The sequence below is a fragment of the Fundulus heteroclitus genome, chromosome 9, assembly GCF_011125445.2.
Source record: "Fundulus heteroclitus isolate FHET01 chromosome 9, MU-UCD_Fhet_4.1, whole genome shotgun sequence".
NCBI lineage: Eukaryota > Metazoa > Chordata > Actinopteri > Cyprinodontiformes > Fundulidae > Fundulus > Fundulus heteroclitus.
This window is the reverse complement of record NC_046369.1, coordinates 10,454,565-10,473,928: the sequence shown is the minus strand read 5'-3', so window position 1 is coordinate 10,473,928 and position 19,364 is coordinate 10,454,565. Positions and strand designations below refer to the sequence as shown.

Sequence of the window (19,364 nt, the reverse complement as noted above, 5' to 3'; positions counted from 1 at the left end):
CCGGCAAACGCGGCAACAACAAGGGAGACAGAAAACATACGAAATACGCTGAAGAAAACATCTGACGGCAATGAAAGAGTCGTCTTCACCTGAAGTAAATGAAAAACTTGTACTGCAGCAGTATGGTGAAGATGAAGAAGATAACGCCTTCAGCTGCCATCGCAAACAGATTCTTCCCAACAAAGTCCCACTGAAGAGGGTCAAGAGTCTGTTTGCTTCCTGCAGGCGGACAACAAGCAGAGGAAGATGCTAACTCATGTTCACAAAAACAGATTTATTTATTTAAGATAATAGGAGACACAATTAACCCTGCTAGAATATCAGGTTTTTGTGGCCTAAAACAATTAGACCAACACTGCAAAAGGAACTAAAAGTAAGTAGGATTTTCTTGAAATGAGTGAATTTGCCCTTGATTTGAACAGGTAAATAAGATGATCTTCCATTGGAATAAGATTTTTGCACTTAATATGGGAACAATTCATCTCCATTTTATTTCAAGTGCAGTATATTTAATTATCTTATTTTAAAGGTCAAAATACTAATTCCATTGGCAGATAATCTTATTTACCTGCTCAAATCAAGGAAAAATACACTAATTTCAAGAAAAATTTACTTACTTTTTGTTCTCTTTTTGGAGTGAAGAAAGATAATTTCTAAACGTTTCCTAAAATGGGACATTATCCTGTGAATGAGAAAAAGCTAAAGCTAATTAAATTAGGCTGATAACCTGGCTGCATAAACATGCAGTCTTGAACTGATCCTTTGTTGAAGGACCTTTTGTTTTAGTGTTTTCATTCACTTTGTGATGCTCAACTAATATTAATTATAGTCAGTCTGATAACCCAGAAATTCTCCTGACAATTGCTCGTTGAGCCACAGCCATGCATAAAAGGAAAACATTAAAAGCAGCCATGTTCGGTGAGCTCCCTGACACGATACCAGGCAAATCTGGGGCTGGTGTATTCGTACCGAGTCTCTGGAAGGCGTCTGCCAACGCTTGGTTTTTAGCCATGTCGATAAGACCTCGTCCCAAGCAGAAATGTGGGAAAATCAGAAACACTTTCTTTAAGATCCTGTTGACCTCGTTCAGGTGCTGCAACGACAAAAATCAGCAAACACGTTAGCACAAGCAATGATTGATCCAATGCGTTTAATGTATTACATTACAGCAGCATTTAGTTCCTATGCTCCACTTATCTGGAACAAACTTCCAGAAAACTGTAAAAGTTCAGAAAGCCTGAGTTCCTGTAAATTGAGATTAAAAACACATTTGTTTAGGAATGTTTGCCTTCGACTGTTCTAGTTAAACTGTTTTACTGAAACATCATTAGTTCCCTCAAACTGCATTTCGAGAAACATTTGGCCAACAGGCACTGGTGCAGATGAAAACTCTTTTTGCTTTTAATTAGGACAAAATTTTTACAAACAAGTTAAGATCATACAATTGAATGTTAAGTACACGAAAAAAAAATGTGTCTTTTAATAAATCATACATTTTTCATACTCTTTAATTTCATCATCCACGTCATTGGATAGATGACACTGATAGATTTTGGTGAATTGAAATCTGATTGGATGTCTTTTATTAAAATTGGAAAAGTATAGATAGTCTAATTTGTTTATATTTTGTAGAGCAGTTTAAAAAACAAAAAAAAATCACAGCAACTGTCTGCTTGTTATTTTTTTATTAATTTTTTGGCCCTCGAGTGCTTTTTGTTTGAACATTTCGCCCCACGAGCCAAAAAGCTTGGACACCCCTGGTTTAAACTGTTCAGGTGCTTTACTCCCTACATCTTTTCTCTCCCTAAATGGAGAAATAATTTCATGCTCCATCTGAGTGTATTTATGTCTTTTTGCACCTCATCCACAAACAACTCCAGGACGAAGGTGGCAATGCTCCCGTTGATGCCGATAAAGAGGTTGACGGAGGTCAGGACCACGTAGGCTGTGCTCGGTACGGAGAAAACAAAAGACGCCGGGTACATCAGAGGAGTAATGGACCACCTAAAATAACACAAACAAGTGTTTGATTCGTACAAATTATGAAAAGAATGAATTGGTCATATTAAAACATAGACACTCCCTTATGGAAAGGGAGATTAGCATGAAGAAAGTGGAATACAGTAATGCATCCCAACAAAACAGTATTTCCTAGTAGTAACAATGAAGTACATTTCTGCTTCAATTCAAGAATTGAAGCAGAAAAAGAAAAAAAAATCCGTAAAAATGTTGAAGATAAGGTAGAGAGACCTGTAAAGTTTACTTTAACGTACCCGTAGAGGAGGAGCAGAAGGATAAGAGCCGGCAGGTTGGTCTCAGAGACATACGACTGCTGCTGAAAACTGATGAAGATCAGCACAACCATCATGGCCGGGACAGAATAGTTCAACTGGGAAAAGGACCAAAACAAGAGGGAATAGTAAGGGTTTTATTTAAGTCCTGTATTTTAAATGTCTTAGCAATTAAACCTTAAAAAAACGACAGCATAAGAAAATCTGACCCTGATCACTTTGAAGATAAAAGCCTATATATATATATAGCTCCTGCCATGCATGCAGGAGCAACGGCTCTGCACCTCGTTGTGCCATTGGCAGAGAAAAGCCCCAGTTCGCTGCTTATTCCTACTGGCTTCGCTCGATCACACAATTAGTCAATGGTTAGTATTAAAATTACGTCTTTTGGTCTATGTTTCTAAATGTAACGGTAATTTAAAATGGCTAGCTTTAGGATGCATTTAGATCTGGAATGTATGCATAGCATTTCCAGAAAGAAAGAAACTAATGGTGGATAGAATATTTTACTATAGCTAAATGAAGTATCTCTTTGTCAATAGGTTGCAAAATACTTGCTTTTTCATCATTTTGATGCCATTTGCTATAGAAATCAAATGTCCTATTGATGAAAATGTATTAAAGCTAAACATAAAAATACTGTTGGTTAAATAATAAAAACTGTTGATCTTTAATTTAAAAAAATGCAAACAAATATTCTATAGTATACTATAAAAACAAGCTCTCGTTTCAAAGCGATGTGCAACTTGTATGGCTTTAAAAAAATTTGTTTAGCTCGACCGAGGGCAAAAATGGCTCTGCGGGTTGTAAAGGTTGCTGACCCCTGTGTTAAACCGAATTGTGAAGAAAATCTTAATTAAATCTGTTTGCAACACCATTACTCCATCATGGGGACAAAATGGTACCAAATGCACCATGAAAACCCAGAATTAATTAATAATAAAGATCTTATAAACACAAATGACGTTTTTTGCATAATTTCTTCCACTCCTATCTGAAACTGAGGCTGACATACAGCAGTGCTGAATACCAACCATGTCCCAGACGAAGTTGGCCAGCCAGTAGAGGACTGGTTTGACCCCGCTGACGAACTGCAGATGTTTGGCTTTACTGACTCGCTCCTCAATCAGGAAAAGGACAAAACTGGCCGGCACGAAGGACATGGCGAAGATGACGCAGATGGAAACCAGAACGTCGACTGACGTGGTCATCCTGGAAGAGGAAGGATGAATTAAGAAAAACAAGCATAAAGACCAAAAAAAAAAAAAAAAAAAAAGAACAACTGGAGATAAAACTGAAGTTCATAAATACATATAGCATCCTCAGGCGTCATGCTGCTAATAACTAACATTGCTATTTCTGTAAGCTGCTCCTTGGTGAGGTTGAGTGGGTGATTATAAACGGTGATGCCGTGTCTCCTCCTCTCTGGGCCCGGCGGCAGACTCGCTCTCAGCAGGCCGTTATTCATCACGTTGACAAACGACACCATGGCGTGCCAGCCCTTGTTGTTGTACCACACCTGAGACGGAAGAACACATTTAAACTCCAGCAAAATTGTATTACTCTTCTGACGAAAGAAGAAAAAAAGGACAGATCAGAAACGAATATCCCCGGACGGCTTAAGGACACAAAAAGGATGTGAGAGAGGATCTGTCTTTCAAAGGTCTTCAGAGCAGAAGAGTTGTTCACCTTGACGTTGTTTTCACTGTACATTCCTCCCAGAAACTCTGGCAGCTTCTTCAGCAAGTGATCCAGCGAGCTGTTCTGTGGGCGACATCGGGATGTTTAGGCGGGGGATGAGGGGCAAAGTTCAAAATGAGCGAAGATTTGGTTTGAAAAATAAATCTTCTGCACCTGTTCGACTTGGTAACGAGTCCTGATTGCCATGACCGAGTCTTGGAGATGCTGGACCTGAGATATGTTCTGGTTGGTGCTGCCTCCGAGAGAGAAGCCTCCATATCTGCAAGATAAAATTGTAGCTTGAACATCGGCTGGTCCGATGAATTTTTATCATTTACGTAAAAAGAACGCTTAGTTTAGACAAAAGAACCAGCAATACGCTAAGCTCGTAAAATAATGAGTGTTATATGACAGACATCTGGGTGGATTACTCTTTGCTAACAGATAAAACAAGAGATTGTGGTGGAGAACCATTTTGTCTCTTTTTAATTAAAATATCCCTTAATTACCAATCATAATGTTCAACACTATTTATTACGCCACAATCCTGAGTCTTAAACTAATTTCATCCAGTAAAACAGCTTTATTTGGTTAAAATAGGGCTGCACGGTGGGGGACTGATTAGCACTGTTGCCTTGCAACAAGAAGGTGCAGGGTTTGAGGTGTGAGTTTGCATGTTCTCCCTGTTCATGCGTGGGTTCTCTCTGCGTTCTCCGGCTCCCTCCCACAGTCAAAAAACATGACTGTTAGGCAAACTGGTCCCTCTACATTGCCTTGCTTACAACATCAGTGTGTGTGTGCATTGTTGGTTTTCTGCGACCCTGCAGGCTAACGTGGGGTCCTCTGATTACATGTCCCGAATGTCAAAATCAGCACTTGTAAGACTATTTGTTTTTGTTAAACTGGCAAAATATATTTTATAAAATTTGCACATCTGCGATGTCACAGAGGAAGAACTGTGGTTTTTGGCTAATACTAGGCTCCCATTAGCTGATTGGTTGCATCCAAACGGATCTGCGTCTCGTTTTCAAAGTATGGGAAAGAACATCGGAACAAGGAGCAAACCAGCATCTTGAGCTGCAGTTATTGAAATGTTTTTTTTTTTCATTGCCGTTATTTAAAGTGGCTGACATTTCCTACAACGTTTCAAGCCTTAACAACTCCTTCGAACATCGGACTTCACTTCCTGTTTTTACTTCTTCGTAGAAGAACGAACTTTAAGCTCCTCACCTGAACTCGTTCACCCACTTCTTGGTTTTTAGGCTGAAGGGAAACAAAGTCAGACACTGAGTATTCAGAATATAAAGATTGATAAATAAAAACAATAAATTAATATCTTAAGAGTTTTACAAAAAAGCTTTAAACAACATGAATATATACATTTATGACCACCATGTCCAATAATCTGTTCTAAAAACATAGCAACCCATTTCGACAAGTAAATCAGGGTTCCTACAGCGTAAGGCAAGTTAAATTCAAGACTTTTTAATGCCACTTAAAATAAAAAGTTAAGACCAAGTTCACGATAAACAAGAAAAACCAGGTTGCGACAACTTCACCCAAATGTTTATTTTAACATAAACCATTACTTTCTGGCCCAGTTGACATGTTTAAAATTTTGAAAAACATTTCATATAGGAAGAAAGCCAAAAAACACAAATTACAGATATATTTTTTAACAACTACTGAACTGAATTCACAAACTTTCTTTTGTTCCCTACTAAAAATAAACTATAAATCAGATTTAAAAACCACAACATAACCAGTGTCAACTCTTTTTCCCAGCTATGGTCCGGCCGCAACAGTTTTTATTGGTTCCGCTATCGGGACGGAACCAATAATGGTTACATTGAGCCGTTCAGTAAATTAAAAAATATATATTTGTGTCAATTATTTTACTGTTTGGTAAAATCTTACTTATGACCTGCCTGGTAACAATTTTAAGACCTAAGAAAGACTGATTTAATACATTTTAATGCCAATTAAGGCCTTAGTTTTATGTTACAGAATTCAATGCCTTTTAGGACTTTTTAAGGATCCGCGGGAACCCTGTAAATAAATAGCCTTGAAGTGTATTTTAGATTGTTTTACAGCATAATGAACAAGATCAGACAGGAGTTTGCTTTACTGGGAATTTATCTGCCTGCTGTGCAGATAAATCTGTACAGAAATATCAAACAGCGTTAAAAGTTAAATGAAAGAAGTACCTCTTCTTGAGGATTTGCGAGTAGGTCTTGACCAGGTAATCTGAGATGTTGTACATTGTGAGATTCTGGAGAATATCTCCGGTGGCTCTCTTCATCTGAAACACACCAAATTAAAAGAGAAATAAGATGCTGCGGGTTTCGTTGCGTGGCTGAAAGCGTGTGAAGGGTATATTGACGAGGGAAAAACAGAAAGCGCATGAGAAGGATTGAGTTTCGAGCGCGGGAGCAGCGTTCACCCGCTAACCAACCTGCGGCGGTGGAATCCCGCCGGCGCCGTCGGGGCAATCAGGAAGCATCCGGCGGGTGTCCTCCGTGCTGCACTGGCACTCCGGCGAAGGCCTGTCTCTGCTCCAGTTCCCTCGGCTCAGCTTCTGCCAGGTGGAGAACGGTATCTGAGGCCGGATGAAGCGGCCGCCCCTCTCAGCTTCACACCCAGGACTCCTGCAGGAGGAGATCGATTGAGCATTTTTAGTTTCAGAGGTTTAGAAGGTGAAACCACATATTTACAAACAGGTTATGAAAAGACAAAAAAAAAATTCTTATTGTCTGACATCAAATGAGATCAAATTTAACTTCCTGATTTACATTCTGTACCTTGAGATGTTGCGTCAATGTTTCCACACAAAGTTTTTCCCCCGTTTTCCTCCAAATGCAACAACGGTCATTAAAGACAAACACTTTAATTTTAGTTTCATCATTAAGATCACGAGCCAAAACAGATTAGTTCTTCACTCTTTGAAAGGATTTGTAAACTGTAATCTTTAAGCTTTTAATGAATCTTTTGAAGTAAGCGCTTCTTCCTCTCTGAGTAGACAGTTGTACATTAAGTTGTTGTTTTTAAATGTTTAAATGTTTGACCAAATTTTACCTAAGGATTAGGCCGACTTGCGGAGCTCCACAACAGGGATGCAGAGTGTTTGCTTCAATACATTTATTCAACTCAAATGCTTAAAAACCATTTAACCTTTATGCATGGAGATTTTTCATTGGAATTTAAACAATCGGAAACAATTTGACAATAGAAACGAGTTTGGTGATTCTAGTCAACATAGAACAGGAACAAATGTGATCTCATTTAACATCAGCCAGTGAGGAAAATACGATGTGTCTTTTTACGCAATGTATGTACATATCTGGTTTTATTTGTACATATAAAATCATTTTTAGTGCCTCTTCTGACTTAGACTTAGACAACTTTATTTGTCATTTTGTATGCACAGAGTGCGTACAGAACGAAATTCCGTTGCATACAGCTTTGTAAATTGCAGTAAAAGTTTGATTACAGTTTTAGGTGCAGCAGAGATTTAAAAGTAAACATATATTTAAAATACACTATAAAAAACAATTGAAATGTAAACAATGCAGGAGAAGGTCACACTATACAAACCATTGAATGTGCAGAATTGGGTTGTGCAAGGATGCTTTTAAGGACTAAGAGTTCGGTAGCATTTATAATGCTAGATGGAGATGCAATGATGCAAAGTGTGCAAATATGCAAATGGCAGACTTGAGATGAACTTTGTTTTGTACAAAAAAAAAAAAAGAATGGCTTTCCTTACTATTAGACCTATCTTTTTTTTTGTTGATCATTGCAGTATGCAAGATTTTAGCTTTTCAACTGTGCTTGTTTTGTCTTGAATTCTTCTTCCATAATGAATGGAATAGGGCTGGACGATAATTCAATAACAATACATATATAGATCGATAATCGTATAGATAATAGAAAAAAAGATCAATAAAAAAGTTCAATAGAAGAACAGTTTTCCTTCCTTTTTGCATTCTCACCATGTAGGTTAATATTACAGTCATTACATCCTCCCAACCAATCACAAACGCAGACCCAACAACCAAGCTCCGCCCCTTCAAAGAGTTCAGAGAGCTCTTTTTTCTTTTTTAAAAACTTACAGTTTTGATAAAAAGTTGGTTTAAAAAAGGGTTGAGTTTTTTTTTCTACATCATCCAGCCCTAGTATGAAATTTTTTCCAATAGAACACAAATCAGGACATGAACTGAGACTTGTGAATATATTCCCAAACTGTCCCTCCAGGAATGCAAATGTTTCACTTTTATGTTTCCCACGTGTTTAGAGAAATCAGCTTACGTTCTGTTGTCGTCCTCCTCTCTCTCCATGCACTTGGTGCCAAAACCTGGCGTGTCCAGCAAGGCTTCCAGCAGGTTCTCCATGGCTCGGTTCCCCGGAGCATCGTTGCTGTAATTGTTAAATCAGAATGTAAAACTATTGACAGAGAATCTGTTGCTGATGTAGCGCCTGGACTGTTGAGGATGAACGGGTCGGGTCTTACCTGAAGAAGGTGAACTGCTCTCCGTACATCCAGGGCTGCAGCTCCAGGGCCGGGTACTTCCCGAACGGAGGAACGATGAGGCTGAAGAGCAGAGCGATCAGCACAAACACGGCCGGCAAAACAATCTGAAAACGACATGAAACGTGTCTGAATAAAACGTTTTTTTTAACCTGGCACACATTGTATTTTACCTAACACACAAAACTGTCTTTTTGGGGATGACTTCAAATGATAGTCGAAGCAAATTTACCTACCGGCTGGTGGACAGTAGTCTACAACCTTGGTTAGTTGTTAAATGTTTATCTGCTTATCTGTCCAGCAGCACATGTGAAAACTTTGAAATAATCCATAATTAACTCTGAATTAAATTGATATTGCTGTCTGGGTCAAACTTTAACCATGGATGATGTGTTTCGTTCAGTGAAGTGATTACTTGGTTGAGACTTAAAGATGAAAATCGAAGGTGAAAAGCAGTTTTGATTTCATCGTAGCTGAAGGGACATTTTGGTGTCATTTGTGCTTCATCTGTGGGACTTGGAGGAGTTTCTCTGATGCCAAAAACATACAACTTAGAGATCAGAGAGGGTTCCCCTCGCTATTAGAATTCCTGCTTTTTCTTGATCCAAAGTTGAAACGTTCCAGACATCAAGTCCTCTTTTCCCCAGACGGGCCGAGACTCGCCTCTCATTGAAGCTTGCTGAGAGTCTTCTAAGTCCACATTAGGAAAACTAAACTTGGCCGGTTCCTCAAGACCTGAAACAGCAACTCATGAAAGCCGCTCTATTCTTTGTGCCGAAGCTGCTGCCTGGTCCTGGTGAAGCTTAATGATCACTAAGATGACATAACGCCACAACACTTTCCATCGAAGATGAAAGTTGGGTATTCGATCTCAGGACTGGGCTGAACGATATTTTCATTCCAGCCACAGAGAAACTGATAAGCTCCAGCTAATTCTTGGGTTTTTAACCAGTATTAACTACCGTTTGTTCCTTGATTTTTTAACTCTCTTTAATTCTCATGAAGTTTACAAATTGTATTTTTTTGTTTTTTTTACTTTGTCAAAAACAAGTAGCCGTATTTTTCGGACCATAAGGCGCACTAAATATTCTTCCCAAGTGTGTAAGATCACTCCACCCCTTCATGTACACAGCTCTCTATCCGTCTCTATCGAGAGGACAGAGTAGTTGGACTACACTGCCCTGTTTCTACCATAAGGCTACAATAAAATGAACTTTTATATTGAATTAACTTATTAGGTTTATTGTTGCTAGTGCGTACTCCTTGCAGCCGCCTGCTTGGAGCAGCTCAGTGCATCAAGCTTGGTGTCACATATAAAGCAGTTCCACGTAAAGACGTCTTTCCGCTGAGAAGTCATACAAATTGAGTTGTGTATGTACCTGTATGCACAGAGTCCTCCTCGAGTACGCTCTGAATGAACTACACCAGAGTATGTGGGGGCCTTTACATGAATGCACTTCTAGTTTTGACATTATAGTCAGGCAGTGTTGTAGACAGCTCAGGGGTCCGATGAGGTAGTGGCACAGTGTGCTGAATATCCACTGAGTGGAGCGGCTTCGTTGCTGACCAAAGTAGTACTGTATTTTTAGCAGATTTTTGAGCACATTGTACCACATAAAATCAGTCAGTAAGCACAACTTTAATCATATATGAGGCGCTCCACATAATAAGGCGCATCATCAAGTTTTGAGATGATTTAAGGATTGTAAGCGCGCCTTATAGTCCAAAAAATACAGTAACTGCTCACAAGAACATTTGCAATTTTAGCTGAAGAGTCAAATTTTGTGTTAATTTTCTATACATGCTGAGAAACAGAGAAATCCCTGTCCATTTAATAACATTAGCATGATTTAATTTGATCTTCATCGCATAAATAACAACTTATCAGTCAACTACTGCAGCATACGTCACTGAAAGCATGAAGTCCTGCTTTTAGGAGGCACGTCGTCGTCTAACCTGAGCAAAGAGCCCTCTGCGGCTCCTCCGAGCGTAAAGCCAGCGTTTGACGAAGAGAGCTCTGAGCTGCTGCCACGTCAGCCACCAGCCTGTGAGGGGCGCCCCACCTCGCCCGTCTCCACTCAGCAGGTCCGTTTCCTGCGGTTCTGCAAGCAGGAACACAGAGAGGAAAATATCACTGACACACAGAGGACAGATGTGAGCCCAGAGATGTAGAGGATGGACGTTTTAATGATCTTTAGGTCGCCGTGGATCAGAACAACGACACTCTTCTATACCTTTTCTTCAACAATTGGGGACAGTTATGGAATCAGACACTCAAAATGTATCTGTTGAGTTTTTCAGGATCATTGGATCAACTTCGAACCTCCATAAACGCCAACATCTGACAACAGGATTCACTAAGAAATCTTACGGTGCATTTTTAGCCTTAGGAGGACCAGCAGAACGTTGACTGGGAGCTCATGCAAGACCAGACAGCAACCAAGCTTTCTATTAACTTACATAAAATACTTTACTGACAGTTCTCCTCTTAATGACTTAAGGTTCCTCTAAACGTTCAACAACTGATAACAGCCACTGACGAATGTTGTAGTCTTGTTTTCAGCGTTGGACCGTGAAGAGACATGGGTCTCACCCTGAGAAAGCTAACATCCGGAGGGGTCTTTAATGTCCAAGTCCAGAAATGCTGAATTATATTTATGTATTTTTATTTTATTGTCGTTTATAAAGATCTCAGAGGCTAATGTTAAGGACCGTGGGATATCTGGAGCACTTGACACTTATCTACACAGGCTTCCTACACAGTCTGGAAAAGGTCTCCAATTTGATTTCAGTATTTTTCAGGTTACGATAAGTATGGGAAAATAATTTAAGGGTTTAGAAAAACATTTGTATTTTAAGGCTTAATTTCCTATCCTTCCCTCAGTTGTGTCCCTTCCTTTCTTCGCTGTATCCTTCCTTCTTTCCTACCTCCTCCCTCTCTGTTACTGCCTCCCTTCCTCCCTTAATTCCTTCCCTGTGTCTTATTTCTGTCCTTCTTTCATGCCCCCCCCCCCCCTCTATTCCTTCCTTATTCCCTTCCTTGTGTCTTTCCTTCCCTTTTTATTTGCAGTTTCTGTCTTTTTTTTTCTCCATTTGAAAAGCCTGTCAAGTGTTGACAGATCTGGAATAATTTCATAGTGAAATTTAGAGTTAATTATTTTAAAAACTACCTTAAAAGGACCAGAAAAAGTTAATTCTGGACTAGTATGGAGTTAAGAATACTTCCTATATTAACCAATTTTCTGTTTAGTAAAGGGTCTTCAGATATTGGAAACTGTGAACAAAAGGACCAGATGGTAATTTAAAATGTTCAGCCTCTGAATGGATAAGAAGACTCATAATAATAATAATAATAATAATAATAATAATAATAATAATAATAATAATAATAATAATAATAATAATAATAAATAACATGCAAAGTCTCACTAAAGGATCATAGATTATAAATGTCTTTAAAGTTGAGTAACAAAAACGGTTATTTATAATACGTCTCATTTATAATTACACTTTGTTTGTCACAGACTACATGCTCTACATGAAGGGTCTCTAGCTTTATGAGCAAACACAAAACCATTCTCTCTCTGCTGCTTTCTGCGTCTAAACGTGGTAAACTGAAAGTACCTTTCTTACGAGGCATTTTCCTTCCTGGCAGCGTTATGGAAACAAACAGTCCAGCGTTCAGTCAAACAGAAGACCAGCAGCGTTACAGTGTCTGTTCGGCAGGACCGCAGGAGACTGGGTTCCTACCTGTCTCTGGTTCTTCAGCGGCCGGAGGCTCGGCTTTTTGCACCGATGGCTGCAGGCCGCTGGTCGCTTCCGCCGGCTGCTCCGACGCCGGATCGACGTCCACTCCGGTTTCCTCCGCAACTCGGAGAAAGATCTTAAAATTAAGACAACGATTAAACAAACATAGCAACTTTATGGTGACACAATCTTCTGTTCCAAGCCCAACACTGCAAAAACAGAACTAGAAATAAGTAAAATATTCTTTAAAATTAGTGTATTTGTCCTTGATTTGAGCAGGTAAATAAGATGATTTGCCAATGGAATGAGATTTTTGCACTTAGAATAGGAACAATTCATCTCCATCATCTTATTTCAAGTGCAGGATGTCTAAATATCTTATTTTAGGGGTCAAAATACTCATTCCATTGGCAGATAATATTATTTACCTGCTCAAATGATGGATACATACACTAACTTTAAGAACATTTTACTTATTTTTAGATCCGTTTTTGCAGTGAAGATTAAAGGATTTTTTGACCTAAAGTGCTAATTAATGTAGATTTAGCTTTGTAAGGTGGCCGTTACGCTTCGGACAGCAGGCGGCAGTAAAACGCACACAGCAGCTTTTAGAAACAGACCAGCAAGACATGGAGCACGTGGCTAACTCATGCAGAGTAAACCTATTAAAAAGGTCATCAAGAGCACAGCCGCGCCGCAAATATCCAGCTTTTGTGGTAAGACCTTGTTGTGCATGCTCACGCCCACACACAAACCAGGTTAAGACAGAGGACAACTCTTTTCATAGACCCACAAGCTGCACTGCTGGCTCTCCTGACGCAACACTTCACTTCCTCCTGCCACGAGTCGTCTCCCTTGGGCTTTATGAAGCTAGCGCAACGGTTTCAGCTGGCTGCATCTAACTTCATGTCAGTGAAGAGGAGGCTTTAGATTTTATTAAATAAAAGAGATACAGCGGGTGATCATTTGGAAATGCTTAGTTTCATGGATAACGCACTGATCAGATTTACGCGACACATTGTTAACTCCTGCACAGTGCTGCATTTAATTAGTTAGGAAATGTGTCATGGGTTAAGCTAAATTTAAGCTCCATCATACATAAAATAAATCACCTATGACCATTTCATCTACGAACTTGTAAGTACGTCAAACACCAACTAAAACGCAACACTACAAAACGCTTTCATACCCCTTGAATCATTTCCCACCTGGTGACAAACACATTTACAAAATCACAAACTTTGTATTTGTTTGTATGTGACAGACTGAACAGAGTAGCACATGACTGTAAAGTGGAAAAAAACCGACACGCAGAGATTTTTTACGAAGACAAATCTGAAAGCTCTGCAGATTTGGATCACTTTAAATGCAATAAATGGGTTGGGATGGGTTGAGTCTTTGAAAAGTTATTCCGCAGATTATCAGCTGACTTTAGGTCTGGACTTTGACTGGACTGCTGTAAACGTAGAACATGCTTTGACCTAGATGTCCCTGTCTCAAATCCATTTTACCCTCTAACAAGTGTTCTTGCAGGATTTCCCTACATTTATCTCGATCCATCTTCTCCCTCACCTCAGACAAGCTTCTCTCTCCCGGCTGAACAAAAACATCCCCACAAAATGATCCTGCCACCACCGTGTTTTGCAACGAGGAAGATGTTTTTAGGCTGCGTTCATCCTTACGAGTCTTCTCAGAAAATGATAATGGGTCTTCTTTTGGCTCTTTCATAAAGATCAGATTTGTGAAGAGCACACATTAAATAATATTTGCCATGCCAACAGACTCTCCCACCTGAGCGGTGGACCTCTGCTGCTCCTCCACAGTTACCAAGGCCTCGAGGCTGTCTCTATCTCCGTTGCCCTCCGTATCTTGGTAGGTTTGCAACTGCGCCACACTCATGGATGTGCGTCTTGATTTTTTTGGTATTTTATTCGTTCAACAAAGTTTGGAATCAATGCGTCATTTCTTTCCTCTTGACATTTATGCCCCACTTTGTGTTGTTCTGTCACATAGCATCCCGATCAAACGCATTGAAGGTGACAAGAAGGTGGGAAGCCTAATAATTTTGGAAGGCATTGTCATTTCTGTGCGACCTGACCCACCTCCTCCAGCGTGCTGTCTGACAGGCCGTAGCTGCTGATGCCCAGCTCTGGAAGCCTCTGGTCCAGCTTGGTGAGGAAGACGGCCAGGCTGCCATCCTTGGCGGCCGCTTGCGGCAGGTTGATCACAGCTTCTCTTCTAGAGTCCTCCACTAACCTCGCTTCGGGGACGTGCTGCTGCACCAGGGCCAGCAAAGCTGCCATGTCTGCCATAAAGATGGTGAGTCTGAATATAAACTGGTTCTTGCATAAAAAATTTAAGGTATTTAAGCCCCGTTTACACTACCTTTTTTTAACCGTGCCGAGAACGGTCCGAGTTCGGTAACTGAGATAACTATCGAGTGTAAAAGGGACGCAAACTGAACCGAACCGCGCTAAATCTAGACCAGTTCGATAGGTGGGCTCGGCCCGGTTTTTCAGTGGCTCGGTTCTCTGATAATGAAAGAGCGCATGAGCAGACCGTGTCATCTCCTTACAGTCAGCTGACATTTCAGACATTCATAATAATACTAACTTCCTTAACATGCCACACAATTTCTAGTGATGATTCTGCTTAGCAATGTGATGAACCTCATCGTCTGTCATTGTTTCCTGCATCTGTAAGCCCTGATTAGACGTTCATTTGTCTTATCCACTTCCCAAAGGCCGACTCTGTCAAGTAAATTCACCAAAGGTTGTCGTCTTCACCTGACTCTCCGCAAACAACGAAATATCACAATTATACCTAAACATAATTTCCTTAATGTTACGGGGGCCGCCATTTTTATTTGCGTGATTCCCTCCTTCAATCCTAGAGAGCAGTAGTACCATAAATCGTCACTAGGAGGCGAGGAACCAAGGAACCGAGCTAGTGTGATGTGTAAATGGTCGTAATAACCAAGATCGGCACGGTTAACTGATCCAAGCTCGGTCCGAACTCGGCATGGATCAGTTTAACAGGCTAAATGTAAATGGGGCTATAATCTAACAATTGTGGGTTACTGTTGAGGCCAGAGGCCTGGTTTTTACTTACAGGTACTGATCTCCTCACTTCCCAGTCCAGTGTCTTCACTCAGCGACGACTCGCTATCCTGAGACATACAGCTAAATTTAGAACGCAACGCAATGAATCAAACAGCCCAGCAACGCTTTCTAATCACAAGCAAACCTTTACTAAAGCAGGGAGCTTGTTGGAGCTGGCGCTGGTGCAGATGCTGTAATTACTGGGCGTGCTGGTGCTGACGTCTTCCCTCTTCACCACAGTCAGGTAGTAACCAGATCCCAGCTTGGATTTGAGGAAGAGCGGCGATCCGCAGCAGCACAGCTTCCCCTTGGAGATGATGGCGATGCGGTCGCCCAGCAGCTCAGCCTCGTCCATGTAGTGGGTGGACAGGATGATGGTTCGATCTGATCCGAAAAGACGGCACACAGACAAACATGACAAATGCACACACCTCTACGTCATTTTGGTCGTTTTCTTTGGGTCTAGTTGAAGTTCAAGCAGTAGATTTTAAAAAAAACAACAACTATTAAACAAAGTTAAAGTCTAAGTATTGTACCGAAAAAATATCCTGAAAACCGTTGAATAACTTCCAGAACTTTGAATATTCATGTATCAAAAGTGTTCAAATTAAGTTTAAATATGAAATATCGCACATTTTTTTTACACTGATTATGGTATTTCGCGTTTGAGTGCTGCCTCCGTTTACGATCGGCCATTTCCGACGTGCGACGTCAGTTCAAGAACACCGAGAATGCGCGAAGCGAACTTGCATAGAAACACACATTGTTTACATTGTACAACCGGTACGGTGAACAAGGATATATATGCATGTTTTCCGGGATCTTCTTTCACACACCAAATCTGCTGATCCACGTGTACTTTGAGCAAGCGCTTATAAAGAATATCGCCAAACTAATTACAAGATAAAATGCCTTCTAGGTGCGTCGTTGGTGGCTGTAGTGTCACTTATAGGCCGAGTGCAGACCGCGGTGAAGTTGGTTTGATATTGGACGTTCAAGCTCTGCGGAGTCCTAGGGATCTAGCTCACGGTTGATCCGATTGAAGGACTCCGATTTCGGCCAGCGTCTCTCAGCTGCTCCCTTCTCCCATACGCGGTGGGACCGTCAACAAATCTGATTTGATTTTTGTTTCTCAAGAGTGCTCCGCTGACTCCGCGGAGCTTGAATGTGCAATATCAAACCAACTTCACCACGGTCTAGTGTAGGCCAGAAAGTATCGCTACATACTTGGCCGGTGGATCAAAAGGTCCGAAAGAAATGGGATGAATTCGTAAAAGAAACGCGAAAGGACTGGATTGCCGGCAGTGACAAAAGTGTTTTATGCAATTCACATTTCAAGAGCGAGGAAAGTCGTAGTGTTAGCAGACAGTATTATTGCCGGATGCACGGTACACGTTCTGTTTGTGACGTCACATACCGGATCGGCCGATTGAGGAATGTTCGGGCTCATTCGCATATACAGCAAGTTTTATCGAAATTACTTCCAAACGGCGCACATAATTCACATATAATATACATTTATTTACTCTGGTGAGTATTTCAATGCATATGCGTTAAAATACATTTTACGTGCGACTTAGACTTTAAGATAAGTTAAGCTACAAGGCTGTCAAACCAAATTGGTAGTTTTTACTTTTTTCTGTTCAGGCTCTTTGTGTACAAATGACTTTAACCGCTTATGGAGGTTTGAATAGGTCTTTATCTAATGCTCGCTCTCATTAATGGTGGCATTCGCTGGTGCCTACCTGTGCGATATTTGAGCAACAGATCCCAGATGCCTCTGCGGGAGTAAGGGTCGACGCCAGCTGTGGGCTCGTCCAGGACAACCACTTTGGAGCCTCCAACAAAAGCGATTGCGACAGACAGCTTTCTCTGCATGCCACCTAAAATAAGACAACAAAAGCACCAAATTTACCTCTTTAAAAAAGGAAAACAAACAAAGCTGACGTTCAGCAATGCACACTGTTCATTTTCAGACTCTGGAGGTAAAACCGGCGACCTTACCGGAGAGGTTTTTGGTCTGTTCATGCCGTTTGTGTGAAAGGCCGACGTCCTCCAGCAAACCGCTCATCTCAGCCATCACTTTTTCCTCCGACAGGCCCTTCAGACAACCATAAAACCACACATGCTCCTCCACTGTCAGCCTGATCGAGAAAAAAACGGGAGAGGAAAAAAAACAAAACTGAAGAAGAGGAAAACAAAATATATTTTCCCTTTAAGTGAAGCTATTTTTTAGTTGGAGCGTTCCCATCAGTCTGTAATTTCACAACCCATAAAAAAGGTACAGCTTTAGACATAGTTCAATATATTTTTGCTTCAAAGCTTCACGCTTCAAAGCCCTAATATATAGTAAGAAATCAGCTTTTCAAAGCACAACTTGTGCGTTTCATCTCGTTCGTTTATGTAACGCCTTTCAGGATATTTCAGAAAGAATGGGAGGCATCTATAACAGTCACATTTCTCTGGACCGGAAAACCACACTGCAAAAACGGATCTAAAAATAAGCAAAATGTTCTTAAACAAAGTGTTTTTCTCCTTGATTTGAGCAGGTAAATAAGTTAGTCTGCCAATGGAATGAGTATTTTGACCCCTAAATTAAGATAATTAGACATCCTGCACTTGAAATAAGATCATAGAGATGAATTGTTCCTATTTTAAGTGCAAAAATCTAATTCTATTGGCAGATCATCTTATTTACCTGCTCAAATCAAGGACAGATACACAAATTTTAAGAAAGTTTAACTTATTTGTAGTTCCATTTTTGCAGTGCATCCAGTATTGTTCTGTGAAACTCTTTGGTATAAAGATTAAAACATTTCTCTGTTTTCATTTGGACTCTTCTAGTACTTCCTTAATATATTACATTAAAGTTTGCCGTAGGTAAACCCTGCCTTGTTGAACGTTTTCTTCTCCACATCAGAGTTATGGCTGGGTTTTTAAACACATCTCTGACCATCCTCAGCGTCCCCATTGATGGATCTATAAAAGTCATTGCATTCAACAGCTTGAAATTGACCTCTGCCAACAGATCAATATGATGTAAAGCATCACTGTGCAGCAGTGCCTTGTAGAAATGCTGATTAGTATTGTTACAGCTCCCGACAATGCCGGAGAAACATCAGTCACGGTTGTGTAAGGAAACAGGAAATCTTTCGACTGCGGCAGAGCAGCCGCCGCCTCTGAAGATCTTCCCCTTCCAACAGGCCCCGACTATCTTAAGAGATATTCCTGCTGTGTGTTAGAGCAATCGGGTCCCCTCGGTAAAACGTCGGGACCGCTCCGACCTAAAATTGGGGATATTCCACATGTTGGACTGTCTAAGCCCGGTGTTTCCCCGAGGACAAATGAGTAATTTCTGATTTGGCATTGGCTACACTGTTGAATGTGACGTGTAGCCAATCAGAAAGCGAGGTGGAGGAGGAAAAATAACGCAGCTCACCTCCACATCATGTTCACGTTGTCTCCACTCATTTAACCAACAACGCCTTTTCCTTTTGTTATGTTTTCTCTGTTAAAATCAGTCCACAAACTATCGCCATTGTTCTTCCAGGTTGTCCGTGTTTACTTACTCTGAACTCACGTTTTGATCTTGAGAGGTTTAGCAAGATTTCCCGTATGACATCTAAACAATCCCGAGTGAAATCTGTTCTTGTGTGTTGGTGTGTTGTGCTTACCGTCTAACCGGACACCCCACCCTGTACGAGCAAACTTGTTTTATCTACGACCCCCCCATCACTGGCCAGGAAATATTTAATCCCTTAAACCAGGTTTCCTTCTAAAATCCTGATATAATGTGTGCACGTTTAAGATTTAAGATGGCTTATGGATTTTTATTTAATTGAAATGTCGTTTTGTGTAGTAATGTGTGACCAGCATGAATAATACTGCATTTGTGAATGATGAAGTCAATCTATGATTAAAGTCTGTTATGGAGTAAAACTGAAGTTTGAAAGGAATCACGATGCTGTTTCACCACTTTACCATCTGTGTCACCAATTTCCCCATCTCCATTAATTA

The 19,364-nt window shown here is 40.5% G+C and overlaps 1 protein-coding gene across 3 annotated transcripts in view; it reads right to left on the bottom strand.

Annotated features, from left to right (window-relative positions):
* Positions 1-19,364, bottom strand: part of zgc:172302 (phospholipid-transporting ATPase ABCA1) — a 50,324-nt gene that overhangs the window by 6,095 nt on the left and 24,865 nt on the right. For 2 of the 3 annotated variants that reach the window (XM_012879998.3, XM_036141005.1), the window contains 21 exons: positions 17,352-17,491; positions 17,093-17,230; positions 15,493-15,731; positions 15,358-15,415; positions 14,349-14,551; positions 12,250-12,382; positions 12,124-12,147; positions 10,456-10,601; positions 8,482-8,606; positions 8,280-8,387; positions 6,427-6,619; positions 6,179-6,273; positions 5,202-5,234; positions 4,146-4,251; positions 3,981-4,055; positions 3,641-3,810; positions 3,326-3,503; positions 2,274-2,389; positions 1,860-2,004; positions 970-1,093; positions 90-219 (listed from right to left, as the gene is read on the bottom strand). In XM_012879998.3, coding sequence (XP_012735452.2) covers positions 90-219; positions 970-1,093; positions 1,860-2,004; positions 2,274-2,389; positions 3,326-3,503; positions 3,641-3,810; positions 3,981-4,055; positions 4,146-4,251; positions 5,202-5,234; positions 6,179-6,273; positions 6,427-6,619; positions 8,280-8,387; positions 8,482-8,606; positions 10,456-10,601; positions 12,124-12,147; positions 12,250-12,382; positions 14,349-14,551; positions 15,358-15,415; positions 15,493-15,731; positions 17,093-17,230; positions 17,352-17,491 — 2,679 coding nt within the window. The remainder of the gene's footprint in view (positions 1-89; positions 220-969; positions 1,094-1,859; positions 2,005-2,273; positions 2,390-3,325; positions 3,504-3,640; positions 3,811-3,980; positions 4,056-4,145; positions 4,252-5,201; positions 5,235-6,178; positions 6,274-6,426; positions 6,620-8,279; positions 8,388-8,481; positions 8,607-10,455; positions 10,602-12,123; positions 12,148-12,249; positions 12,383-14,348; positions 14,552-15,357; positions 15,416-15,492; positions 15,732-17,092; positions 17,231-17,351; positions 17,492-19,364) is intronic. The other variant, XM_012879999.3, reaches the window with a different exon arrangement.